We start from the raw sequence: 21,214 nt of genomic DNA on the forward strand, positions 1-21,214 counted from the left end.
TCAGCTATCTTTGAACGCCTGCGAAACATTCTACATGAGTCTGAGATTGACAAAAGAGTTCAGTACATGATTGAAGTGATGTTTGCTGTACGGAAGGATGGATTCAAGGACCACCCTGTTATTCTGGAAGGACTTGATTTAGTGGAAGAGGATGATCAGTTTACCCATATGCTCCCCTTGGAGGATGACTACAATCCAGAAGATGTTCTCAGTAAGCCTAGGGTGTGTGAAGCAGGAGGTGGAACACCAGCATATCAATGCAGGAAATTAACACTTCTTGTTTATTTTTTAAGATGTTTTCAAGATGGATCCTAATTTTATGGAGAATGAAGAGAAGTACAAAGCTATTAAAAAGGGTACGTAAAACTTGACAAAACAGCCTCGATCAGAAGAAGCAATGTAGATAGTTCCATGATACTGACAGGAATTTTAACAGCCCATGGATTCGCCCCACACTGGAACCCAGCTCCAGTGATGCCTGCTCTTTGCTTCCTCATGAGCTAACTTTCTTCATAGTGGTTGCTCCTGTACAAATTTATTCTGAATTCTGAGGTTCTTTGCCCCTCTTCTTTCCTTTAAGTTTCACCTGTCTTAAGAAACACTCATAGATTACCAGTGGCCTTTATTGGACTTTTTATTCCTACACCTACAGTCAGTGCAATACAGCTGATACACAACTGAGTACTATTCTCTATTGGAAGTGTCATACTGTATCTTCTCTTGATGGTAAATCAGTGTTACTTTAATAACATTAGCTGCAGCGTTTGTGTCTTAATTGGCTGATGAGCTAATTATTATTAGTATGTCAGTAGTATACTATAAATTGGAACTTTGGACAGACTTTATGTTGTGTTTTGTGTTTGCTGTTACTAGCTGGATGGCCTGGAACAAATTATTTGTGTGATAGAAGTATGGAGTTACTAGAGGAGAAGAAAGGCTTTGTATTTGCCTCAAACAGTTGTTTAGATGGTTGTATTTTTCTGTAATAATCATGTTTAGGTCTACTTGTGATGGTTTATGGCTTTGTTTACTTTGGGTTGTGGTTTTACCTGAGAACAGCTTGCTACTCTGAAAGCTGCTGCATAGAAAGAGAGTTGCTGAACTCTGTCATCTACTTTCTTTGCTTTAGTTATATTTAGAAGGGTTCAGAAAGTCTGACCCTGTGCAGTATGCTAAAACTGTGACACCACAAACAAGTTTCTCTTCTTGGATGCAAATTCTTACAAGTTTTCCATCGCCACAAGAATGGTTCCTTTTCCCCTCAAGCTTTCATTCCTTAAGCCCAATCTTCGTTCTTTGCTTTTGGACTTCTTTCTCTAGTTTCCCTAAAAGGTGCCAAATTTTTCTTTCTTTTTTTCTTTTGTTTTCTGGATATCTCACATGATTTTTTTCTATTTTAAACTTGGGAATCCCATTAGGGTCTAGGCAGTTAGCCAGTAGATGGATTATACTTTTTTATTATAGCAGTTCTAAAGTTGTGTGGTTTTAAGATATCTTAACACTCTTTAAAATTAGACTCCCTAGAGCGTTGGGTCATATGTTGGTGTTTGAATATTTATCAACTTATTTAAAATAATAAAATGGTATATATTAGTATAAGCAACATTTTTATGAAATTATTTTCACAAATAATGGGACTTAATGAGAAGATTTTATATTGTGTAGTACCCGGCCTAATAGGAAATGGGTACTCTGTCCTTCTATCTTCTGCCTACTGCAGCTCACTCTAGTTTCATTTGTATAATGTAGTTAGAATGAGGAGGAATATTGTGGTAGCCTTTGCAGATAAGTGTGTTATTCCTTCTTGATACTGTGACAGTATTTAACTAATAGTAGTTCCGTAAAAGTTAATTTCCATTTGAAAACTTAAATGGTACCAATGAATTCTCACACCCAGTTAAATGTCAAAAATCTTTGGTGTATATGTCACTTCTAGTAGATCATTAAGCCATGCCTCATTTTGCAACATGTCAGTCATTTGGAACATCTTGTTTCACTGTGGTATGTATGTATTATATATATATATTCTGAATGTTAGCACATGAACATTATCAAAATCAAGTATCATGCTAGGACATTATCAAAACTCACATTTCTTAATGTTGCCACTTGTCTCCTCAGAAGTTTGTCCCATTATTGGGAAGCTTTTGAGCTCAGTGGTATAAATAACAAATTTTGGAACAATTGGATTTTCCCTAACAAACTTAAATTGTGTCTTGGTGGCAAATTATGTTTGTTTCTGTTTTTAAAATGAGAGCATTACTTTGTTGCATTTGAAAATGCTTGCCAAGTACCTAAAAACATCTGTTGAGGACCTTGCCTGTTTTTTTTTTTTTTTTTTCAAAGAAAAATGAAAAAGTTGCTATTTTATCCTAGACCCAGGCAGTTACCTTGTCTTTGAGGGTTATCACTGCACTTCCCATCTGTCTATAATACAAGTGCTACATTATTGTTCAAGTATAGAGCGGTAATACAATTAGTGTTTTACATCTTCATCAAGGACAGTTATAATCAACATAGGCTTCCCTACCACAAGTGCGGCAGAAAGCAGCATTGACTCCTGGTGCATTGCTTAGACTGTAGCAATCTTAATCCCCATTGCACTTGTCTATTATTGTAAATATCGATGCAGTAAAAGGAATATAATAGCTTAGAATTATTAGGAAAGTAGTGTTGACCTCATAGACCATCTGACAGGTCTCAGGTTCCCCCAGGGAATCATAGACCATTTGTTGAAACCTTGTTTTATTCATCTATTGAAATCTAATTGTCAGTGCTTATGGAATTTTGGGAATTCTAAAGGAGAGAGAGAAAAGAGAATGCTATAAACTACCAGACAGTTCGTTTGACCTTCATCTTTAGTAAAATGTTCCTCTGGAAGTGGCATAAAAAATGACCACAGCAGGAAGTGAGCATAGCTCCAGTAATTAGCACCTTAGAGTGACCCAGGTGTGCTTGTGTATTAGGTTTTACAGCATTTGGGAGAACAGCGGGAGTACCTGTCTCCTGCTTTTGAATACTAAATAGTTTCTTCTTTTCAAAATCTGTTCTGTTGCATAATCAGCTAGACACTGGATTGTTTCTTAGGGTTGCATTTGCTAGAAATGATTTTAAGATTTGTATGCCAGATGAGGGCTAAATGACAGCTCTATGGAGTAATAAAATGATTTGTCCCTTGCAGTATGACATGCTTTGCTAACATTAAATATGGGGCTCCTGATTTACAGTGCTATGCAAAAGTATTAAAAGAGAGCTAAAACGTTGTGATTATAATAATTGAAAAAGTACAGTGTTGGTCAGCCCTGACAGCAACACTGGGTGAGGCACAGTCATGATCTATTCCATTTGCATTGTTGATGGTCCTATGCCATCTTTCATATGCACTCATTTAGATCTGAATGTAAATTGTATTTTAAGAAGTAGTAGTAATGGTTTGCTAAAGATGCTTAAATTTCTATTACAGTTCTATGCATGAAAAACCTTTAGATTGATTATAGTACTCAATTTAACAATTACGTGTTTTAACATTTTTATTCTATTTATTTAAGATGAATATAATAAATTATAGAATGATTACCCTCCCATGTCACTCCATATTCATTCTTACCTCGTCGTTATTATGTTCTATATATCGGCTTAGCTTTCATCATAGACTAACCACCCTCTTTAAGATACATTTAGACTTTGAAATGCTAGCTTTGGGCTCCAGTTTTCCCAATGTTCTTGCCCACCAAAAACTATCGTGTCCCTTTCCTTTCTTCTTTTCGTTCCCGTTTCATTAGAACATTTCACGTGGCAAAGAATGATGCATACAACTTCCTAACATCAAATCATTCTAATTGCTTTCTTACTGTAACTGTTGACAGTTCAAATTAAATTCCATGAAATGAGAATGAACTCAGGATGAGGTGCATGTATCTAGCTCATTAATTTTTTTTTTCTTAAACTTACTTTGCTTTTTAGAAATTCTTGATGAAGGAGACAGTGATTCAAACACAGACCAAGAAGCTGGCAGTAGTGAAGACGAGGAGGAGGAAGAGGAGGAGGAAGAAGGCGAGGAAGAGGAGGGAGGTAAAGTGTGGCTTTTCAAGAGTACTATAAACACTCTAGGTAAATTCTGAGTGCCGCTCTAAAACAGCTCTCTCCATTCACCGGAAAGGGGTGGCAAAGAATGTCACTGGGGTGTAGGGGATGAATACTAGAAATACTGTTCTATACCCTGTAGGACAGAAGACTGCCCCCTGCAGCAGGATAGCCACTCTCAAGAGTTTTAAACAAGGAAATTCATTTTTTCCTAACCACATTAAATTTAATTTGGTATTTTAGACTTTCAATTCTAAAGGTACATTCATGCTGAGGGTATGTGATTTATGTAACCTTGGCAAGAGTATGACAGATGTGAATGACTAGATATTTGCCGTTCATGTTGGCAAAATAGAGTAGGGAGGCCAAGAACTATATTTGTACAGAAACAGGCTTGATTTTCTTCCTCTGCAGCTCTGGTTACATCACTTTGCAGAAAAACAAGCTCAGACCTTCCCTTTGGCTGAGTATCAGTAATGCAGCAGCATATACAAGCTGGTGTTATTTACATGAATTATACATCTTGAAATACTAAAGTATGCTTTTCCTTTTAGGGTAATATATGTCTTATAGTGAAATTGTTCTGTAACATTTTATAAAAAATAGATTAGATTTTCCTACTGTTGTTTTTAAGTCATCTAAATAGCTATATATTACATTTTCCTTTAGAATGTCTTTGGAAATATGTGTAATTTCTATGAAAATACTGTTTAAATCCAAATAATTATGTGTAAGAAGGTTTCTTACATCAGTGAAGTTTTTGACAACTACACCTTAGGCAGAGCCAACCTGCCACAACCTAGTGTTTTCTTAAGCTGAATTTTAGCCCATACAGTTCATCCACTCTAGTATGACTCTAGAAATAATATTCTGTGAAGCATCAGTGTGGAAGAAAACCTTCTATGGTGTCTAAATGGGTTTGTAATGCAGAGACATTTAGATTTTTGGCATGGTTGTGAACTCTGATCTAACAAGATGGTATGGCAGAAGACTCACAGAAGCTCCATTAATTCTACAGATAGTAATTTACTAAAGGAAAACAACATTGCTACTGAATTTGCTCATAGAAAAAAACATTTTTATAATTATTATGTTTAATTTATTTCAGGACAAAAAGTAACTATTCACGACAAGACAGAAATCAACCTAGTGTCATTTCGCCGTACAATATATCTTGCTATTCAGTCAAGGTAAGACTCTTTAGCTTAGTTGATCTTTTATTTTTGGTAAGAGATGGGTAAGCAGGATCAGTGATACAGTCAGGGTCTGAAGACAGAGAATTAGACATCGTTTCAGCATTGTCATAGCACTTGCCTCACCCTGTCCTGTACCCAGCTCAGAGGTCCCCACCCATCCATCTGTTCTTTCCTTAGAGGTTGATTGGTCTTTACTTAGAGTCCTAATTGTATTACCTGAATAGATGCTGCTTTCCTTTCAGTGTGTCATTTCTTGTAGTTAAATATTAGTAATTAAATCTCAAAAATAGCCTAAAGACTATCACAGTATTTGTTAATGAGAATTTAATGTTTCTTTTTCTCATGTGGTTTTAATCCGTACTCTAAGAGCATAATTGCTATGCAGATGTGGGTAGATAGAAATGGAATTGGAAATAAACTATGGAAGGCTTTGAAAACCCTTTTAAAGTAGTGTTAAGAAGTACCTGGATATCATGAAAATAAAACAATTTCTTTGAAACCTGTGCATTTGATTTGAGGAGACATACCCTGTCTGATATTTTGATGTGAATCAGATTATTGATTTACCGGGAATGTGTTTACATTTCACACAGGAGGAGGGATGTTTTCTCAGTTCGGGTTGTTGCTAAGTTCTTTATGTTTCCATTGAGTATGATGACTCATAAGTAGGAGTCATCTTGTTTTCAACATCTGAAAACTTCAAATAGAGGAATATTGAACAGGCGAACACTGATAAGTTATTTTTATGTGTATCTTGACCTGTGTTTTTGTCTTTCACATAAAAAGAAAAAACTGCTAGTTTTTCCATGCAACTAGAAGATGAGAATTTGTGGTATTTGAGTCCCTGCTGTCATTTTAGAAATCCAGCATTAATCAGGACAAAGCGGATCATTTTAATGCTGCTGTCAACATGTGACTGGGAAGAGTTGCAGTGCGGCTGAGTAATAGTGTAGAAGAAACCCTGGTCTAACTAGTTGCCTTCACTTTGCTAATCTCTAAATCAGAGAAATTATCAAAAAAAAAAAAAAAAAAAAAAAAAAAAAAACAGGAAGCACAGAAACACAAAAGCCAGATAGTCTTTTCTAGTTGCTTTTTGAGACAGGGTTTCTCTATGTAACCCTGGCTGTCCTGGAACTTTTTTTGTAGTCCAGGCTGGCTTTGAACTCACAGAGATCCACCTGCCTCTGCCTCCCAAGTGCTAGGATTAAAGGTGTGCACCACCACTGCCTGGTATAGGCAGCCACTTACTCTTAGACAGTGGCTCCTCCTCTTTGTGCCTGCAGACCTTGCATAATAGTGTTAATAGAATACCAGGCTGTACATGCCAAGTTATTTTTTCCCAATTATCTGTGAAAGTGGTTACTAGGCTCATAAAAACCCATACAGATGTTAGAAGAAAAGCACAAGTGTCCCATAGACACATTGGAGTACTTAAGAATGAGCCTCATTGGTGATGAAATCTCATAAAAATGTTAGCCATCAAATGTCTAGACAAAGAAATGCTGTCATTTGTCATCAGAAGCATAGGTAGCTTTTTGGGGGCAGTGGAGAAGCAGTAGTACTAAATGTTGGATTTCACTAGATTCACAAAAACATTATTGTGTGTAAACTCTTTATAGAAAGCCTTTGCAAACACAAGTCAGGGGCTTTCCATCTGTGGCATTTGGCCCTTGTTTTTCATTATTGTAATTATACAGAGTTGTTTATTGCAAAACAACAAAGGAAACAAATAGGCGATCACTACCTAAAATTCCTGGTCAAATGTCTGGTTTATGCCTTCTTTGAAAATTGAGTTGATCATGACTTGTTAGAATGTAGGAAATGCTCAGATGCAAGTCAGCTTGGAAAAGATAAGTAGACCAGGCAGAGCTGTGTCTATGCAGTCTTCATTGAAAACAGGCAGGCCAGCTCAAGACATGACACATTATATATCAACATTGCTTATCCTGAAAGGAGACTGGATTGAAGATGATCTTTCTCCTCTCTCTCTCTCTCTCTGTCTCTCTCTCTCTCTCATTCTCCCCATCTCCTCTCTCCCTCTCTCTGCCTCTCACTTTCTCCCCTCTCCCTCTCTCTGTGTTTCTTAGAATGGATACATCCGTGTAATCGTCTTTAAATAATATTTAAAAGCTGTCATCATGTTAAGAAAACAATGATTTAGTAATGTATTTGTATAGCCCTACTTCAATTATTTTTTTAAAAACTTGAAATAGGGCTAGAGGGATAGCTCAGCTGTTAAAGGCGAGGCTCACAACCATAAATAAAACTAGAAATAATTATATTTAATGACCTAAGATACCTAAAATACTGAGTAATGTTAGTTTATGTAATACTTATAACTAATGCATCTTGAATATCACCATATGCTTTAAAAGAATGCAAAAATAAATGAATAAATTCATACAACTTTTCCTGATACTCAAAAGTAGCAAAATTTCCTTATTACTTACTTACCTGACTTACTTTTGATTATCAAGTCCTCTCCCCAGCCCAGGTATTTGCTTTTTTTTTTAAAGCATCATATGTTTAATAATGCTCAATGATATTGCTATAGCATTGAAATATATTCTAGGCACTGTATAGTATTATCTGGAAGGTTTCTTTCTTTATTTTAATTTTTGCTTTCTTCTTTCTTGCCTTGCACTATGATGGATGGTTGCCTGGTTGTGCTTATGAAACCTAATAAGTAATAGAAACTAGTAATACAAATGAATTGCAACCCTCATTCAGAATCTTTACATTGCATTGGGTGGTTATTAGGGAGGGTTTAGACCAGCTACCCGGGTTCTAATATATCAGCATTATTCCTGAATCAACCTCTTGTTTAAATTACTAATTCTCTTATGTTAAAGATATTATAAATTCATCTGTATAAACACTGTAAGATGTGCTTTTCCTCTGCATAGATTGCTTTGCATAATTTACTGCTGTAATATAAATGGGGAAGGCCTGTATTTAGGTATACTGTAACTTGTCATGTATTTAGCTGGGTTTAACAGCAGCTTTCCCCTCATCCTAGCTCAGCACTGATCAGTGGGAATCAGTGCTGCAGAAGTGTGTTAAGGTTTGCAGTATCTGGAAAAGTAGTGGAGTTCCAGTGTGATAAAGTAATGCTGGAAGCATAAGAAATTTGACCTGTTTTAATTAGGATTTCTTTCCTGGCTTCTCCAAATACACTTTTGAAGAAGCCTTTTAAACGCATTATTTATTGTGGTTTTCCCATTGAGCTAAAAAGCATTTCTGTGTTTTAACGCTTAATTGCTTGGTTACTATCCAGGGGTATGTCTTGCAAACACCTCTGAGTCTTGCTTTTCTCCTCTGTTATGTTTTAAAAATAAATTTAAGTCTCTTTGTGTTGTTAGATTCTTTAAAAACAAGAGGATTGCATCAAATGTCGCCAAGTCTTAAAGATGTGTGAACCCCAAATCACAGTAATACCCTATCGAGAACCAGAGGTTACTTATATAGGTGTGGACTTATTACTGGCAACTGAAAATACATTTCTTAAAAAGGTTAGGTGGTTATAAATACTACATGGAGATACTTGAACTCCCAGAATTTGGAAAGTGAAGATGAGAGTCAGGAGTTAAGGTCTTTCTCTATAGCCTAGGCTACATGCAACCTTTCCTGAAGCAAACAGGAAAAAGACCAATTACCTGGTAACATTCTAAACTTTAATATATGCTTTATTGTTAAGCATTCTATGTTATTTTACCTAAACTTTTTGAATAAAGTTACTAATACTTTTTTTGGATTTAACTTAATTAACAAATACAGAACAAATGACATTCAGCAGATCTTGAGCATGAGCAGTTAATCTTTGCCTCCTGGGACCAGATTCCCTATCTGCAGAGTTCATTTGTCCTTTACTACTAGAGCATCAGTTCAGAAGAGTTAATGAATTCCTCACATGCTATTTATCCTCCAGTGGTGTTCTTGTTTCTTTGTTTTAAGACAGGATCTCATTCTAGCCTATGTTGGCCCCAAAACTCAATAGAAAGTCCTTGTCTCAGCCTTATGAGTACTGGAATTATAGGAATTAGCCACCATACCCAGCTGTCTTCCAGAATTTATAGGAAAAATTGATGCTAACACTTGAGAATTTACAATTGTTTTTCATCAGTTAGAAACATCAAGGAGGTCTTTCCTGTATGTTAAAATAACTTATCTGACTTTAACTTAAGGTTGATTGGTTTGAAAGAATGATGAAGATCAAGGCATAGTCATTCTCTTTTTATTTCTGAGTGAGAATGGCTTTTTTAAAAGTTGATGTATATATGTGTATGTGTATATATATATATATACACATACACATATACTGTAAAATTCATCCTTTCTTATCTGTATTTAGTTGTTTTAGAGTATTTGTAAAATTGTTCAAACATTGCCAAAATATTTTGTCTTTGCAGAGTAAATTCTGTTTCCACTAGCTATAATCTGGTCCCTTCAGCTTCTTTGTATAAATGGATTCACATACTCAGAACATAGTATTATATTGTGTGTGGCCTTTGTGTCTGGCTTCTACTTAACATGGTTTAAGGTTCTTCATGCTGTCACATGCTTAGGCTTTGTCATTTGTAAAGAGCTGTTCTCTGTGTGCTGGGATACTATACATATATATAGTTAAAAAAATAACAAAGTAATATTTGGACAAGTAAAGAGACTATACTTTGTTACTGCTTTTAATATATTGTGACCCTCTTGTCTCCTTAGTTTAGATTTTGAAGAATGTGCTCACAAGTTGCTGAAAATGGAGTTTGCTGAGAGCCAAACAGTATGTCAATGCCTTTTTTTTAAATTAGGAAGTATATATTAGTAATTAAAATGTTTAAGGTTAATAGATAGGTTTTGTGAATTGAAACAGTAATATGATTACTCATTAATGTAAGTTCCTGTAATTTTATTCTAAACCAAGGCTTAAGACTCTGGAGTTCTTTCTCGTGTGCTATAGTAGATGTCATTATGTGCATTAGTGGCATACTGGAGTAGTAGTCTCTAATGACAGTGCTTACACAGAGAAGGCTTAGGAGGGAATCTCTTCTTCCATATTCCCTGAACCCTGTGCACTAAAGAATTCCTTTGGTAGAAACTATAATAGTCACAACAGCTCAAGCTGTACTGTATATGGAAGAATTTGTGTTGTTTCATTCATTAATTCACTCATATGAAAAGAAATTGATTGTATACTACTTTATGTTAAAAAGGCAATGTCTCGGATTTATTAATCCACTAATTACTAAGGTCTTCTGTTAGCCTCACGGTTTCATTGTCTTGTAACTATTGTACTTCAAAGTATCAGGGCCCTAATGCTAAGGATAATAAACACCTATAATCGTTTTCCTAGTTGTCATCATACTTTTTAGGTCTTTGGAGCTTGAGCCCAGGCTTTGGCAGAGTTCTTCCTCACACCTTGCTTTGCATGTAGTAACCCTGCACCGATGAAGTAGTAAACATGTGTGCTCCAGAAGGCTGTACCGTTTGCAGTCTCTTGGTCCTGAGCTGTGTCCTGAGGGTTAGATGATCATCTGTAGGATTTAGAACAACTGTGCCAGATCCACTTCCTGTTTCCATAAGTAAAGCTTTATTGGATAAAATCATGCTCTCACTCCCTTGCTCATCTTTTTCCCTACTGTTTTCATACCATAGTAGCAGAATGAATACCTTTGGCCAATTCTATACTGGCCTGAACCTGTAAAATAGTGTTTGCGCAGTTACAGGGAGAAAAAAAAAAAAAAAAGAAAGAAATACTTGATTCATGACCGAAACACCATCATAAAATGTTTTGCAAAAACAAATTATTTTCAAATTAAATATTTCTTTTTTCTAATGGTTGCTATTTGTATTCTTGACCACAGTTTATATGTCATCCTTAGAAGGAAATACATTAGTAAATTAACCGTTAACATTACAGTTGATGGTGAAATTGCTGTGTGACCATGTTACACTTGAGGAATATAATTAAGTCATTACAAATTTTATTGATGCTAATCCAAAGGGTAGCTGTTCTAGAACTATCTTCAACATGTTTTGGATAATATTTGGAAGTATCTTAATACATCTATTTTCATGTACTAAGATTCCTAAAATTGCTCAAATATTTAATTGACATGTTAAAATAGTAGATTATTACATGCCATAGGTAATAATGCTTGTAATTACACTTAGTCTTTGTTTTGCTGATTCGTTCTAAGTCATCAGTGGCATTGGTATATTACTGCATTTTGCTTAAAATAGGATTAACATATTGTAAACACAATGCAGAATTTTTGAAAGTGAATTTTACATATCAAGTTAACCTAACAGCATAATTTAGAAAGGATTCATTTTAAGTTTTCCATACCAGATGAAATTTTGACAAAGTGTACTTTCCTAGAACTTAAACATTTATAAACATCTTACTTAATTGGGTTAGCTTATGACTTGTTTTTCTTTTTCTTTGTGTCTGAGAGCACTGCCATGTTTTGAGGCGATGCCTCTATGAGGTACTTCATGGTAGACCATCTGTTTCTAGAGCAACACTGTGTGGTAGAACTTTCAACAGCTAGGACATACTCATGCTGCAGGAGAGCAGCAGCTAGACACGTCTTTTGATATGCAAAATATGAGTATCATGACTAAGGAACTCAGATTATAATTTTAAATAATTTAAATAGCAACTTGTGGCTGGCTATCATGTTGGGCAGCACAAGTTTCTATCTAGTGTCCTGCACTTAGACTCTGGAGTCTCTGAGACAAATTGCTTACATAGACACAAGTGCTTATTTAAGAATGTGAACAGTGTTTACTTAGATCACACCTCAATTAATGGCAGTGATAAAATTGCAAATGGTTCATTTAAATTTTAAAAATAAAAACTGGTCTAGTTCACTTAAACTTAAAAATAACACATTTAATTTTTATAGACTTTTCTACTTAAAGATTAACTGTTCTAGTTAATATTTGTAAAAAGGTGGGCATGCTAATAAGTGATTTAGAGAAAAAGTACTTGTAGACTTCCTTCTCACTCTGTCTCCACTTGGTGTTACCAGAGTACTCTCCATGAAATTGTTGTTTGCTCCATTAGCAATCTTTCAGGAATTATTAGCTCATATATGTCAAAAAAAAAAAAAAAAAAAATGTCAACCATTTTTTTTTTTTTTTTTTTTTTTTTTTTTTTTTTTTCTGGAGTACCTAGAATGTGCTCCCTCTTGGTCCAGAGCATATAGACATATGTAGACAAATAGTTCATTAGGGGAGTGGATGAGTTTTGTTTTTTTTTTTTGTTTATGAATTCTCTCTCCTTTTTTTTTTTTTTTTTTGCATATAGAGTATTTTTTATTTAATTTTATATAACAAAGTCCAATTAAATGAAAACAAACATTTATACACAATATTTGGGAATTTGGGCGTCGTTCTTTCCAAACTACTTCCTGGTGGTAAGGGGCGCTGTCTTGGGGGATTCGAAGAAGATTCAGATATCCTAGCTGTAGTCTGTAGGGCTGTTTTGTCCAGCTGTTTGGAATGTAGGATCAGCTTGTACTCTGTTTCAGGCGGTCTGGTGTGATCAAACCACATTAGTCTGGAAGGAATCCACATCTTTTCATTTTCTGTGGAAACAAAAATAGAAATACTTTTCCCCAGTAACTTGTTCTTCAACTTAAATTTTGGAGTCAAAGCGTTTTTTTTTTTTTTTTTTTTTTAATTATTATTTTACATGTCGATCCCAGTTCCCTCTCCCTCCCTCCCTCCCTCCCCCCAAGCCCTCCCTCCCTCCTTCCCTCCCTTTTGCCCTCTCTACCCTCTCCCATGCACTCTAAACACCCTCCCCTCCCAACCCCCCACCACAATACAATATGTAGGGGAATGCCATCCAGTTGGGGTCATGTAGATCTGACAGGTCCTGTGAAGTAGGGACTAGGGCTTCTCTCCTATCTCTAGAATAAGGCAGTTATCCCTCCATGGGGGATATGTTTGCAAAGTCCTTTTGTGCACCAGGGATACATCCTGGCTCCACTGTCTGAGGTCTCTTAGACTGCTCAGACCTTCTGGCTGAGACCCATATTCAGGGGAGTCCGAGTCAGACCTCTGTTGGCTTCCCAGCTATCAGTCTAGTGGCCGTTAGCTCCTCCTTGTTCAGGTAAGCTGTCTCTATGTACTTCTACCGCATGGTCTTGTCCTCTCAATCTGCTTCTGGGTTCTAGTTTGACTCAGTGTTTATGTATGGGTGTTTGCTCCTGTTTTCAACAGGCATTAGTTGAGGACTCCATGGAGAAGTTAGTTGTTGATCTCACTCTCCGGGAAGGGCATTTATGATAGCCTTTCCACGGAAGCTGAGATTGTTAGTTGGGAGCAGTCTTGTAGTTCCCTCGACCTTTCTTTGTGTTCAACTTTATCTTCAAACCAATATTGGCTCCCTCTTTTATGTTCTCTCTCTCTGTCTCTGTCTCTCTCTCTCTTTCCTATTTTCCATTCCTAACCAGGCTCAATCCTCCTAGTCACACATGCCTTCCTCTCCTCCCTCTCATTTTCTCCTACTTCTCTCTCCATTAGCTGTCCTCCCCCACTATACCTGAGGTCTGGGGGACTTGTCCCTTCCCAGTTCTGTGAGGGACTTTATATGAATCTCTTAGAATACAACTTGTATCCTAGTTCCTCTGGTGATGTGAATTATAGGCTGGTGATCATTTGATCTAGGTCTAAAATCCATATATATGAGTGAGTACATACTGTGTTCCTCTTTTTGTGACTGGGTTACCTCATTCAGGATGGTTTCTTCAAGTGCCATCCACTTGCCTGCGAATTTCAAGATACCATTATTTTTTTCTGCAGAGTAGTATTCCATTGTGTAGATGTGCCACATCTTCATTAACCATTCTTCAATTGAAGGGCATCTAGTCAACCATTTGTGACTGGATTTTCTGTTAACCTAACAGCATAATCGGGGGTTTATTCCATAGTTCCAAATTTTTTCATGGAGATGTTTTTCCAAGTATTTAAATAGCTATTTGTATAGTACATTTCAGCAGTTCCAGGATTAGTCCATTCATCTTTAGAGACTCTTCTGTAGGAAGGTGTACACATAGAAGGTTGTGTGTGTGTGTGTGTGTGTGTGTGTCCCATAAATAGGTCTGTTCGTGGAGCATCCATCCCTCTTAGGTAGGTCTACAGCAAACATTTATTTCAGAAGGACTTGGAAAATTGAGTCATGAACCTGTTTCTATTCATTTATGTGTTCATTTTCATATTTTTTCTTCCTTTACTAATTGGAAAGTCATTTTAAGTTTTGTAAACACTCATGTTCTGCTTTTTCCATACTATCTAAACATATCCTTTAACAATTGAGTTTGTATCTTAATTGTTAGCTATTTGTGTTAGTGAATCTAAATTTAAAAGGATTCTATACAGAGTCTTTAAAGAGAGAATATCCAGTCATGCCTTGACCTTCTTCATGCATTAAGTTATTTAGAAATGATTCATACTCAGGAATTTAGAATTCATTATAGCTAATGAAATTATCATAAATAGCTTTAGAGGATATCAGCCAAACTAAAGGCTTTTTAAAAATGATATGCTTGATTGAATGTTTAAAAATAATTGTACAAAGTTTTTAAATTTTTAAAAGTCTACTTTGAAAATATAGTCACTGTTGTGGTCATAAAGTGTTATATAACATAGCTCCATTGTGTTCTGAGTCATTAATACAATTTTTCTTTCCAAACAGAAAGAACTCTGCAACATGATACTTGATTGCTGTGCCCAACAAAGGACCTATGAAAAATTTTTTGGCTTGTTAGCTGGGGTGAGTTGTAGCCCTGCTTTTCATGTCAGGATTTAAGAGAGGCCCCAAAAGAATTCCCAACAATAATATAGTGAATTAATGATTATGCTCTGTGGCCGGGTCCACCCTAAACTAACATTTTTATTCTGAGAGTACAATGTTCCCTCTTCAGATTACTGGTGCACTTCAGTTTGCTTTCCCACTTCACTTCTCAGCACATTAGGTTTGCTATTATTTTTCTACAACTTCTTGGAATTACAAATACTTTGTAACAGCTTCCCAATACCAAACAACTAAATGTCTTCAAAAACTCAAAGCAGTTACTAAAGTCAGGAACCTGCTTAGTCAGCACAGGGTAATCATTATCTAAAAACTTTTTAAGGTTTATTTTTCATTTTTAATTTTGCGTCATTGTTTGTCGAGATGTGTGCACATGGATGCAGGTACCTGCAGAGGCCAGAAGTGTTGTATCTCTCTGGAACTGTTCGTAGCTGATTGATGTAGTTGCTGGGAATTTAACTCTGATCCTCCACAAGAACACACTAAATGCTCAACCATTGATCCATCTTTCCAGTCCCTAAAATGTATCTAAACCATTCACAAGGCAGATTTTTATAATATAAAATGTATGTGTTTGGGGTCAACTAAATGTATAATTATTAGGATATAAATCCAGATAGACGCTATAGCTGTAACTTTTTGAACATCATTTAGCACAGAAAGATTGGGTGATAGATGTTTACAATTGTTTAATCTAGTAAATTTAGGACTAGTAAATTCCATTTCTGCTGGTGTTGACTTTTAATTTTTGTATCTACAGCGGTTTTGCATGCTGAAAAAAGAATACATGGAATCCTTTGAAAGTATATTCAAAGAACAGTATGATACCATCCACCGCTTAGAAACAAACAAGCTGAGGAATGTTGCTAAGATGTTTGCTCACCTTTTATATACTGATTCACTTCCATGGAGTGTAAGTAATTGGATCAATATTTGCTCTTCATTCCTATTCCGTTAGTTTCAAATTATGACATGGCTGTTCCTATCCTATCAGTAAATATGAATTAAAATGAAATATGTTGTTCAGTTTTACTGCAGCTGTTATCTTTGAAACATGTACATGTAGCATGGAATCAAAAGACTGAGAAACAATGCACATGTGTAAGAAATACTATCGTGGATCATACATGCCCAAACCATGCTGATATTAGCAGTATTTTGGGAGAAAATATTATGTTGTTTGACATCTTTATGCTTATTTGTCCATACTCATATAACAAAGGAGAAATGTGTATCCCCTACCCTGGTGGCACTTTGCCTCAGAATTACTGTTCATATTTCCTGAGAGAGTAGCTTTTTCAAAATTACTCTTATTAAGACACGAGATAAGGATTGTCCTAGAAGGCTATGGTTAAGTGGCTGTTTTTGCCCGGGGGGAGGGGGATGAGAAGGATCCTGTGTTTATGTTTAGAACAAAGAAAGGAATCTTGAATGGGGAACTATGTCCAAATTGAACACTAAACCCATATTTATTATACAATCACTGTTCATTCAGTGCTGTTGTTTGCTACCACCTGCATGTTCGGTCACAATTTTTGGTAGTGGGCAATTGTACGTGGTCCCTTGCTTTCAGGATTGTTGCCATGTAAGAGAAAAGTTAAGTCTATGGCAGTCATATGCCATAAAAAGTCTCTTATTCCAAATGAAGCAAAGTTGCTAGAAGAATTTTAATACAGAGGAATCAACACCCAAGAAGGAAAAAAGGAAAACAGTGTTGTAAAATACCACAATCTAATGGTAGCATGAGCTGCACCACTTAGAGATATTGGATATGTTTATAGTACTTAAGTCCTAAATATGTCCAACTACACTCACTGGGCAATTTTAAGGCAACCCAGCAGCAAATCATCATAACTATTTGTTGCATTTCCCCTGTTCTAAAAAAGAAGGCAAGTTTTAAACAATGGGCTAAAATAGGCTTCTATAACACAACCCATAAAAGCTAAAGGTTTTATTTTTCTGTTTATCTCTAAAATCTATGTTGACAAGTTAGTTTGTAAAAAACTGTCATCTTAGTTTTCAGGATACATCATCACACACACACACACACACACACATATATATATATTAATTAAACAAAACTATAGCTTAATACTCTTGGGGGCATTTGCCTAGTCCCTTGTATACAACACGTTCTGCTGAGGGAAGTTTGCGAGCAGTCTTTACTTTGGTGTTATATGCTCAAGACAGGATATCGTCTCTGCTAAAAAAAGCACCTTCCTCAAGAAAAAGAACGATACTATTTCTGTACCATCTTAACATTGGAAAGTTAATATAGCGAAGCAGTCTTCCTCTTCGCCAAGAGATAATACATGTCAGCATAGGGAGGGTATAGAGATGCTGCTGGAAGGTGGAAATTCCTAGTCATTTTGAGAGGGCTTAACTGGTCAGCTATTTGTCCTTGTCTTCAAAAACAAAAATAATCTTTTTTATTCTCTTGTTGAATTTTCAGGTTCTTGAATGTATAAAGCTCAGTGAAGAAACCACTACATCATCTAGTAGAATTTTTGTCAAAATATTTTTCCAGGAACTGTGTGAATACATGGGTCTTCCTAAACTGAACGCAAGGCTAAAGGATGAGTACGTTGACTATCAACAGTTTAAGTTTAGTCTTCTTGTCTGTGGGAGTGCCCCCATGTTAGCAGAGACAGTTGTCCCCTTCACAGTGAAAAGCCCTGTGGGACTTTGGGTAACATCATCAGCATTGCTGCATGTTACAGGGTATGGGACAACATGCATCTTTCGGGGTCTGGGTCTAGGGCTGTTACGTAACCCTGTTATTCAGATTCCTCATCAGTAAGATTGGCTTCTATTAATGCCACATGTTACTCCAGTATTTCATATCTCTGCCTCACTTAAACGTTGACCAAAGACCTGTATTGGGTCTGTAGTTTTCTCTGACCTAGTCCATCACTCTTTGGTTTCATACAATATGTACCTTATCAGGCTCATCCCCCTCCTCAGTAATCTGCACTTTAGTCCTCTGAGTGTCACTACACTTGTAATGATGCTTTTGCATGCTTCCTGACCACCATGACTACAGAAGCGATGACCCTCTTTTTAGTCTAACAAATGCTTAGTCAGTCTTCCTATAATTTACCCTTTTTTATGAAACATTTGTTGCCTAATTCCTACTCTTTCCCAGTACTTTTATATAATTTAGATTGCATACTTATGCTAAGGCCTTTAATTTTTTTCTGTGCATGTACACAAAATATACTGTGCATATTATCTATGTACGAAAGTACATATGCCATCTCTATACTTTATTTTATTAATAGAGTATTTATTAATAGAGTATTTATTAATACTCTATATTAAAATTTTCTAAATCTATATTATATAATTACAGAAATCAAATCTAAGGGCCAGTGAGCTGTCTCAGTGGGTAAAGGACACCATGTCTGAAATGAGCTGGATTCCTAACACACACATGGTGGAAGGAGGAAGGAGAGAACTAACTCCCTCATGTTGTCCTCTTACCTGTGTGCACATGAGCATGCACATGTACACACACACTAAACTGTAAAGAAGTATTTTTTATAAAGTAATGAGCTTCAGTGAATTCTTCCTTGTTACTGATTATATTTAGGTAGCCTAGCCTGTATTATAATTAAGTAGCCTCAAGTGTAGACGTATAAACCACTCTCTGATACTTAACTTACTAATTTAATATATGGAAAATCTGCTGAGTGGTTATAGAAGTTTTCATTTGTCTCTTATGTGTTTTCATTCCTTTTTTCTGCTCAGAACCCTGCAGCCGTTCTTTGAAGGACTGTTGCCTCGAGACAACCCCCGGAACACCCGCTTTGCCATCAACTTCTTCACCTCCATAGGGCTCGGAGGCTTAACGTAAGGGTCACTTGCAGAATTTTAGCTTTAGCTGACAAAATTATCTTACAAGTACCTTAGAGACATAATGTAACACATTCTATTTCTGTTAGGGATGAACTGCGAGAGCATCTGAAAAATACACCCAAGGTCATCGTAGCCCAGAAACCCGAAGCCGAACAAAAGAAACCAACCCTGACCTCGTCGTCTTCAGCGTCCTCCTCCTCTGAGTCTGATTCCTCAGAATCTGACTCTGACAGCAGCGAGAGCAGCTCAGACTCTTCCAGTGAAGGGAGCGACTCCTCATCCTCCAGCAGTCAGAGCTCTGCCTCAGGTATCCAGGCTCCTCCAGACTTTAGTCTGCTTGTTTCTAACAAGTGCAGGACACATAGTGTTGGTAATGAGGGCCAGTCTCAATTGCTGCTTATTTATTTATTTTGGCCATCTATTTAAAACATTTATTAATAGAGATGGTCATCTGTCACTGACACAGTCTGCAGTGGGTTATATCTATGTTTTAGAAGCCTTCTCATAGACACAGCTGTGGTTCAAGTGATGTCTGCATTCTAGTTTATAGGTGCCATCCTGATGCTTCATTTTCAGTGCATTTAGGGGTTTATTTGTAGTAATCAAGTTTTATGTGATTACTTGACATCATTTCAGTCATTGTATACATTTGCTGTACGGAGCTGTCCCCAAGATCAAGAAGTACTGGCACTCTAGAACTCTGTTTTGATCCTCTTGTACTTGCTAGCCTCCTTCCATCTTCATGGTAGCTGCTGTTCTGATTTGTAGCTCCATTCATTACTCTTGCCTCTTTTGTTTTGTTGTGACAAGTTCTCACAACATAGCTAACCTGCTTACTACATAGCCCAGGCTGGTCTTGCTCTCCAGTCGCCCTCCCCTTGCCTCCCAAGTGCTGGATTTTCACCACCATCATGCCTAGCATTTGCCTGGCTTATTTGCTGTTGGATGTTTTGTTTTGTTTGCTTTTGGGAGTCTAATCTCATTCATTGTCTAACAGGAGCTAGCCTTGCACCTGGTCTTCTCTGTCTGTACTTCCCAAGTGCTAGGTTTAGAGACCTGTGCCACAATGCCAGTTTTAACTTTATAGTTATTAATTATGGACTCCTTTATTTAACATTTCTTTCAATATTATGTTCACAAAATTTATCTATATTATTGTTTTTATAGTTTATCCACCCACATTGTTGCTGTTACATACATATATATGTCTTTGATGTTCTAGGTACATCTTTTAATAACCCTATATATGTGTGTGTGTATGTATGTATGTATGTATGTATGCATGCATGCATGCAGATATTCCCTGCCTGATCATCATTGTATTCTTGGTTTTTCAACTTTACAATGATTTACAAAGGCTCTATAGAGTCAACAGAAGTAGTACTTAGAAATTTGAATTTTTATCTCTTTTGAGCTGCTATGTTACAGTAGCTCTTCCGTGATATCCTCTTATAGACTAGTGTAAGTATTCTGAGCATGCTTAAGGAAGGCTATGCTCAACTGTGGTTTTTGTGACATGTGACACAACCTCATGTTGAGTTGGGGAGCACCTGTGTACATTTCTTTTCAGTTATGTAGCTACAGATGGCATCGCTACTGTAGGATGTGTATACATTTGGTTTTAGTAAATACCATCAGTTTTCTAAGTGATTATTCCAAGTTACACTCCTACTAGCTGCATATTGGCCATGTTTTTAATTTTAACCATCCTGGTTAACATGTAATAATGTTGCCTTATATTTTCATTTTAATTTGCATTTCCTCAATCACTAATGTAGCTGAGCACATTATTATTGGCCATTTGGATATTTCCTCTCTTTTAAGTTGACATTCCTATTTTTAGTTTTTTTTTCTGTGTTTATTCTCTTTCACTCTCTCCATATATTTAATATGTTATAATGTGTTGATGATATATATATATATATATTGTAAGCAAATATTGACACTTATGCCACTAGCCCTTCGAGGCAGCCAGGGTTCAGCTGGCTTGATTTCTCCTCAGCAGCAACCCTGAATTAGCAGGCCCTCTTCCCTCCCCCACCCCCACGGAGGACATGGCAGTACATTCTCTGTATGTCTACCTTCCCCTGAATTAGGAGCCATTTTGATTCTTGCTTTTTTAACAAGTTCTTCATGTTTTTAATACTCTAATGTTTTATCTTGAACTAATTCCATATAGGAAAATGATAAAAAAAAAAAAAAAAAACAGTAGATAGAATCCACATATACCCTCTACCCAATTCCCCCGAGTGTTAGCTTC

General features: G+C 36.4%; 1 protein-coding gene across 1 annotated transcript in view; it reads left to right on the top strand.

Moving 5' to 3' along the window:
• Positions 1 to 21,214, top strand: part of Cwc22 (CWC22 spliceosome associated protein homolog) — a 48,072-nt gene that overhangs the window by 23,201 nt on the left and 3,657 nt on the right. Inside the window, exons 10-19 of the mRNA XM_051184398.1 lie at positions 5 to 211; positions 294 to 356; positions 3,964 to 4,071; positions 5,192 to 5,273; positions 9,993 to 10,053; positions 14,980 to 15,057; positions 15,857 to 16,009; positions 17,549 to 17,676; positions 18,847 to 18,948; positions 19,041 to 19,261. Coding sequence (XP_051040355.1) covers positions 5 to 211; positions 294 to 356; positions 3,964 to 4,071; positions 5,192 to 5,273; positions 9,993 to 10,053; positions 14,980 to 15,057; positions 15,857 to 16,009; positions 17,549 to 17,676; positions 18,847 to 18,948; positions 19,041 to 19,261 — 1,203 coding nt within the window. The remainder of the gene's footprint in view (positions 1 to 4; positions 212 to 293; positions 357 to 3,963; positions 4,072 to 5,191; positions 5,274 to 9,992; positions 10,054 to 14,979; positions 15,058 to 15,856; positions 16,010 to 17,548; positions 17,677 to 18,846; positions 18,949 to 19,040; positions 19,262 to 21,214) is intronic.

This window comes from Phodopus roborovskii, unplaced genomic scaffold, assembly GCF_943737965.1.
Source record: "Phodopus roborovskii unplaced genomic scaffold, PHOROB, whole genome shotgun sequence".
Taxonomy (NCBI): Eukaryota; Metazoa; Chordata; class Mammalia; order Rodentia; family Cricetidae; genus Phodopus; species Phodopus roborovskii.